The sequence below is a fragment of the Monopterus albus genome, unplaced genomic scaffold, assembly GCF_001952655.1.
Source record: "Monopterus albus unplaced genomic scaffold, M_albus_1.0 scaffold48.1, whole genome shotgun sequence".
Lineage (NCBI taxonomy): Eukaryota > Metazoa > Chordata > Actinopteri > Synbranchiformes > Synbranchidae > Monopterus > Monopterus albus.
The window spans coordinates 360,693-368,699 of NW_018127928.1; the positions used below are offsets into that span (position 1 = coordinate 360,693).

Here is an 8,007-nt window from a genome sequence, read left to right on the forward strand (position 1 = left end):
ATGGCGCCCTTGCGTAAAGGCACACCAACCTGCTTGTCTGAGGATGCCTTTATTTTGGCCCCTGCCGATGCTGTCAATGCTATCTGTCAACCAAATAAAAATGGCTTTACCCCGGCCCGCCTTAAAAAAATTAAAACAATACCTGCTGCCTTGGGGAAACTAACAGAACTTAGAGTCAAGTAAAGGCCTACAGACTACCTACTAACCACACTGGTTGACAGAGCTTTTAATTATTTATTAATGGCATAATAAAATTTTGTATGGCCCCATATGATCTGGCTGAAAAACACGAGGCAAACAAAACATGAATAAAGGGTGTTGAGTTATTAAGAATGTTTAGATCTGTGATTTACCAATGGTGAACAAAGTGCTATGAAACAAGAGTGCACAAAGCAGTTGGCTTCCTCCTAGCAGGTGGCGGACCACACAGCGTACACCTATTCTTGGTATTCTTGGTGCCAGTGTGGAGCTGGATTTGCACCACCACACCCTCTACTTACTGAGTTGACATTTATACAGATTTATACAGAAGATAAGCTAGCTAATTACACTGTCCACATTGTCCAGTTACTACCCACACAGCCCCATTAAGTCTATGTAGTTTAATAGTTCTGTTCTTTTCTCCAACAGGAAATCATGAAGATCTTGGTGGCCTGTTTGGTGCTGGTGCTGCTGTCTGCCAGTGTGCACTCTCAGTCTGAAAATGTCAAAGCCCGTTATGATAAGTTCAAAAACCAACATATCGATAAGGATATGAGCCCTGAGAAATGTGATAAGGTGATAAGTGAAAAGGGCATCAAGGACGCAAAAACCAACTGTAAAAACATCAACACTTTCATCCTTGCCACCATCGATGAAGTCAAACCCATCTGTGGCAGTGCAGGTGAACCATATAAGGATAAGGGCCTGACCTTAAGCACCAAACCATTTAAAATTGTTGTCTGTAAACTGCAACCACAGGGAGACTGCAAGTACAATGGTCAGTCTCTCACAAAGAGAATTGTAATCGCTTGTGAAAAAGACTTTCCTGTGCACTATGATCATGACATTGATTAGTTGGACGGTTGATTAAACCACTGCATATATACAGTAGTACATCACTGTAAAAATTATATCTAGAATGTGATGTTAATTTTGGATCCATCTTGTTTTAATGTCCTTTTCAGCATCTTTTACCTGATTTGTCTTCTAGATACTAAAGTCAAACAAAGAAACTATAGTGGCCTGGGTGAGAAAATGTTTTTTTTCCATCCCCATTTTCACATGTTCTCCATCAGTGACCATGTCTTTTAGGCTTTATTTTGCTAAACATCCTTGCTTAGAGTTGTCTGTACTCATCCTCACTCACTTCTAAGTAAACAAACAGTAGCTTGCAAATAAACTTTTCACTGAACAGTTCCTCATTTTCTTTTTTATAGTTTCCTCACTTACAGTAGATGTTGCGGTCAAAGGAAGAGAAGAGTCAGGAAGAGTTTCATATGTACTTTAACCAAGCCTTTGTGCCAAAAATAAACGCTGCTTATAAACATGATTCCAATTAGGGTTCCAGAGCTCCAGTATGAACATCAAAATGTGGTTCAGGCTATACAAAGTGCATCAGGAACCATTTCAAATTATTAATATGCACATTGTTTTAAAGGTTAAAATTCACATTTTTTTTATTTAAAACTAAATTCAGCTGGTTCCGCAGCAGTTCAAACAGGTAGCAGCCACCTCTCCGGGTGCCGTCACCAAGTCCGAGGGCGGACAAGCGCCTTGGAGACATTAAGTGCAACCTAAAATCAGGGAAATATGTGACTTTAGCATTGCTGCCAAAAAGACAGTTCACAGCTGTATCATCCAACAGGCCTACCACGCACTTCATTTTCTAGTTATTAATGTGGCTAGATTTCTTCTCAAAACTTAGTTTTGGAGAGCACAAAGTCTCATGGATGGTGAATATCAGTCTTTCAAAGTTGAGCTGAGCACCTAAACAAGCAGTGGCAAAACTACTCAACTAATCTCAGTGTAGTAAAGTCCTGCATTCAAATGTTCACTTTGGTACAGAAGTACACAGAACAGCACATTTCACATGATTGTATATCATTAGATTTAAGTGATTAACTCAGTGCATTAGTTAATGTTGCTGTAACAGTCGAACTAGTTTTATTTGAAGTACTTCAGATACTTTGAGTAGCTTGTCAATGAAGTCTTATTATACTGCATCGTTTGTTCATCTGTTTCTGAACAGGTGCAGCCTAATATATTTGCCACTGAAATGTAGTGAAGTCCAACTATGAAGCAGCAGAAGAGGGAAACAAGTTACATCACAACTCGGCAGTAAATATAACAAAGACAGTCACATGACTGCAGGTCTAAAGAGTCTATTGTTCCACATGTCGCCTGACAGGGATCAAACACAGTTGTAAAAAAAACAAAAGTACCATGTACCCTTGTATGAGCTGTGCCAAGTTCCAAGTGTTAGGTATTTTTAGTCAGATAGACATTGGTTAGACTCTTCATGTATTAGAAATGTTTAGAGTAGACAGGATGTCTAGCTCAGGCTGTTAAATGCTTAGTCATTCTTATGGGGTACTCCAGGTTGTTCAGGTTCAAGGAAGCTGATTACTGTTAGGAGACAGAAGGGTTAATATTATTGTTATGACGTGTTTAACCATTTTCTTATGCTTAGTGTCATAACATGTCACTAGATGTCATGTCAGAATGTTTTAGCTACACACCCCATAATCAACAGACAGTCACACATTGATTTTCTTCATGCTTTGACTACTGCTATGGTCAGCTGCACAGCTGGCACCGGGAGACGTCATGGTTTGGTGTCCCTGAGTAGTATGGGGTTAGCCCGAAGTGATATAATGTATAGGCCTGTTATGGTTCAGGGTCTTTCATCTTTCAGCTGCCTGCGTGCATGCAAGACACCTGAGCGTGTAATGTTAATTTTTGCCTGTATTCATGGAATAAATCAGCACTGTTTTGTAGTTACTTGGACTGTCTCGTCTCTCAGAGTGAACGTGGTGAAAAGAACAGGGTCCAACACAAGGGACAAGACATGAGTCTGTTGTGGGGGAGGGGTGTATGTGTGTAAATTTGTGGGTTAAAGATATTTTTAATGACACTTGTCAGAAAACTCTTTTTGCCGTTACAAAGAGCATTTATTCCATCTCTAATAATATTTCTGTATTTTTTCCATCTTTATTTGCTGCTGAAGTAAAAAAAAAAAAAAAAAGTGGCTTACAGGATTTCTGACTATTCAAGTTTATAATGTCCTTATCTCTTTATAATGTCTTTATCTCAAAGACAGTGAAATGTTTTGCTTCACAGGCTTGTTAGTCACTAAGTTGGGTGTTGGATGTTAAAGACTGGAGCCAAGAATACCTGAAGGTTTTCTTTAGTTTTCCTTAAACAGGACAGACCATCTACATATAGCAAATCCTATTATCAGACAACCCTTGCAGAGCAAGATAGGATTGTAGACCATCTTTCGTGTCCAAAAACAGGAGCGAGTCAAACCAGTGCACTGGGTGCAAAGTGTACCCCCCAGGATATTCACAAAAAAAGTAAAATAAAATGTAGTTAAAAAGTTGTTTTATTTTGAATCACTTGCTGTGAGGGACATGCTCTTCTTATATTTTTGTGTCCAAAATATAAAAATGAATACTGAATATATAGGTACTGCTTGTAATGTTTAATTGATTTTCAATGAAAATATTTCTAGTATTCATTGTATATGATAGTACAGTATAGATATTAATAAAATATAGATGTGGAAAGTATTCCTACCTTCATTATTTGCATTTCATCTGTCTGTTTCAGCTTCTGTGGAGTTTATTGCCATAAAATATATGTAGTCATCAACTCTGCTGCTGTGTTAGTTCAGCCTGAGGATTTAAAAACAAAAAGACACATTTTTGCCTTAAGTTTAAATGGACAGTGTGACATATTGAGAAATCTGTTTGTAATATGCCATGAGGAACTTTACTCTGTGAGATGAAGAACATCTTTAAAACTGAGTCGCTAGGTGGCGTTAATGGTAAGAAAGGCATTTGTTTGACTCTTTTCTCTGTATTCCCTATTTATACTTCATGGCTGGTTCAACACAGCAAGTGATACTAAATGTCAACTGAGTGGTTGCAAGTATAGTGTTGTTAAAATGTTGTTTAGTTGCTCATCCCAGAGGAATGTGCCAAAATCTTAATGCCAGCAACACAAAGTCTATGAGGATTGTGTCTTTGTCAAACATAAGACCCATTCAATCATTTGAATAGAACCACAGAAATGAAAATGTCCTCCATGATACTGATACATATGACGTAATGACACTCCCGCTGAAGACCCAACACAGGCCCAACCCCAACCTGCTGTGGCAAATGCCTGCTTTTCTCCCCAGCCTTATATAGGCCATCAGTATTAGAATGCTTAAAGCAAGGTGGCTGCCCAATGACTTCCCATGTTTGCATAAAAAATTATTGTCAACAAATCAAATGGAAAGACCAAAACCAACAATGTCCACCTCCTGGTCACTCAGCCTCAAGCCTGTTAAATGTAAGGTCTTAAAAAATGGGACACACATATAGCTTTTTTGTTTCCAAAGAGACTGATAAATATACAGTAACACCTGAGCATTGTAGCTTTTAGCAAACACTTCCCAAACAACAGTAGCTGCTGCATTTCTTGGGACTATTTTACCCTGACGAGAAAGAAAGCTACCAAACTATCCACCCTACCAAAGTGTAAGGTGAAAAATCTGAATTTAGAGTAATGTCAAAATGTTCAAAATGGGCAGACACATTGAGGACACTCATATTTGACAATACTTGATCAAATCAACTTGACTGATCTTACCAACAGCACAGCTAGACAAATAAAATTTGTATAAGTACATATGAAGAATGTTCAGTTTGTAGGTTTCACCTCTTTACTCCATGTCTTGTGTTTATGCAGTTTGTTTTCACCGCTTATGTTTAAGACCACTTCACACTTTATAATTTAAGGGGTCACACAGCAAATTGTACACACAAAATAAGAGAAATGTTAGGACCTTCTTCCTGTTTGCCAATTTCCTATTGGAAAAGTTGCACTAAGTTGTGTTTTGTGGCTCTTTCTTTCATTCAGGGCAGAAACAAGCATGTTGATCATGTTACCATGTACCTGTTATTTTTCTTACACTCTCATGTCTCCTCTGCCACATTTACCTGTAATGCTGTATCTGTGCCACACAGGGGAGTCACTGCACTGTAAAACCACACTGTGTGTGTGTGTCCATATTTCACCAGTTCATAAACATACTGTCAGACTCACTGCTGAAGGCAGATCTACTGCAGTCAGTTTAGAAGTACACTCATTACTGTATTTACATGTTTGATTTAGCAATGAAGTATTTTTATTCTGTCAACATGCTGTGCTGTACATTTTCCGTTTTAGTAATACTTTATGTTGATCTATTCTCAGACACCAGAGAACATCTATGAAGCTTTTAATGATGCTGTATAATATACCTTGTCAATATCTGATGCTGAAATAAAATGAGTTGTTTGTTGTTAGTCAGTAGAAACATGCTGAACAAAATAGTGATGCCTCTGAGCCAGCAAGAGCTTGGCAACTGCCTTTCATTTTTAGGTGGGGCTATATAATTTTTTTTTTTTTTTACTTCTGATTTATTAAATTATAACTTTTTTGACTGTTGGCCAGACAAAGCAATCAATTTGAAGATGTCTCCTTTGGCTCGTGGAAATTGTGACAGGCTTTTGTCCATTGTGAATGATAATGATTATTTGATTGATCAAAGAAATGATCTAACAGATTCATTGGTATAATAGTAAATACTGTTTACTTGAGCTAGGTTATTTTTTATTGGAACACAAATAGCACATTTACAGGACAAAGGAGTGTACCTATCGATCTGTTTGATTGATAGGTGTAAAATACTCAAAGCGGTAGCATGGACAACGAGAAATGAGGTCTAACAACAATAATGAAATAAAAAGCAGCTTGTTATATTTCTGGAGTTTGTGGTAACGTGCGTGGCCTCAGCCCCAGGTATCTGGTTTAAGTTAAAAGTGGTTAGAAACTGATTCCAAGTGTCGGTAAAAGTTGATATATTATTCTTATGGGTGGATGATATCTTCTCTAGTGTGATTGGTTCTATGAGAAGGTTGGTCCAGTGGCTGTTGTGTAATGAGTTTTTATATTTCCAATTTAGAAAGATTGTTTTCTTGATGATAGTTAGAGCAATGATAGTTAGAGCGATAGCGTTTTTATATTTATTTGGTAGGTGGTTGATTCTACAGCTCAAGATGGAGAGCTTCTCTGTCACTGCTACCCAGAGGGAGTAAGCGGGTTGACAGGTCCAAGTAGCGTGGAAGTAATCATCAGCACAACTCAGAGTGCATTGTGAACAAGTATCTGTATCACTAAAACCCATTTTAAGCATTTTACCTTGTGTGATGTGAGTCCTGTGAATAGTCTTATATTGTGTAAGCTGTAAGTTTATATATAGTCATAAAGGAGATATTATTCAAGATCTGGGTCCAGAAGTCGAGGCTGGAGGGGAGCGACAAATCCTTTTCCCATTTAGTCATTGGTATTGTTCTGTCTGTATTTGACATTAGTTTATAAAGTTTAGATATTCTTTGAGTTTGTAAGCTTCATTATTTCCTCAGCTAGCATGGAAGGTTGTAACGGGTTGTTCATTATATTGATCTTTGATTTAATTATGGATTTTAACTGTTGGTACTGGAGAAATTCTCCTCTCCCAACTCTGTACTTCTGGACTAATGTATTGAATGATATGAGCTGGTTGTTTTCAAATAGATGATGAAGGTGAGTAATTCCTTTGTGTTGCCATGTTGGAAAGTGGATGGGCTGGTTATGAAGCTGAAAATCAGGGTTGTGCCAAATTGGAGTCTATCTACATGGTGTTAATGATGATTTAGTGGTTTTGAATAATTTCCACTAGGCTGTCAGAGTTGTAGACGTGTAATATTTTTGCAATAGTTCATTTTCTTAGAGTATGGTAAGAAGACAAGGTCTGCAACTGAAGTATTTTTGCATTGATTTAGTTCTAGTTCTATCCATGAGCTATTATAACTGTCCTTCTGAATCCATTTAAATATTGTAATTGATTTGCTGATAAATAATACTCAAAATTTGGTGCTTCTAGGCCATCTTGTGATTTGTTCTTCTGAAGTGTTGACAGGGAACTTTTGGGTTTCTTGTTATTCCAGTAAAATTGTGAAGTTAGAGAATCAAGTGATTTGAACCATTTATCTGAGGGTGAAAACAGGTAGGTAATTTGTGCTAACGTTTTCATTTTGACTGTAGCAATTCGGCCAATGAGTGACAGCGGGAGACTACAGTGACACTTCAGGCAGCTTCCTGGAAGTTGTGGAAACCATGAGATACACCGTCTGTGACGCCGGCTGGATTTATTGTATTGGAAAGATCCAGCCTTATATGTTTGCACCTCGTTCAGATCCAGACTCTGAAGAGGAGTCGGTTGTTCATAAAAATCTGCGGACATCTGGTAAGTATGATTAGTGTATTGTTTTAGTACAACAGTAGCTGGTAGCTTTGAATGGGTAGATAACATAGCCATGGTAGTTTTACATTGTTATTACATGGTGTTAACTGTGTAAACAAGGTCTAAGCAAAATGCTCAGATGCATTTACAGTCTTGCTGAGAGTTTTACAGTATATCAGTGTCTCTTTATTTTCTCAGCTGATCCAAAACTAAAGTAACAGCAACCTGGGACACTTATTAGCAGTAGCTTAACCTTTGGCACTGGGTTAGGCTGCTAGGGAGTCAAATGCAATACAGCAACAACCATATTAACTAATACTAAATAGTCAACAAATAGTGGAAAGAAACTCCAAGGTCCAGTTTATATCCAAATACTGCACACTTCAGTGCATTTACAACATTTTTACTCCCACTTGTAGTTGCTGAAAAGTTGCTTCTGGCTACTCTGAGAACAGAGGGTCCAGATTTCCGGGGCCGGTCTTTATTTG

General features: G+C 37.9%; 1 protein-coding gene across 1 annotated transcript; it reads left to right on the top strand.

Annotated features, from left to right (window-relative positions):
- On the top strand, window positions 1-1,056 carry LOC109960518 (ribonuclease-like 3). The gene is made up of 2 exons (XM_020600674.1): window positions 1-72; window positions 631-1,056. Exons 1-2 carry the CDS (start codon window positions 1-3, stop codon window positions 1,054-1,056), a joined length of 498 nt encoding a protein of 165 aa, XP_020456330.1.
- Window positions 1,057-8,007: the final 6,951 nt, after the last annotated feature.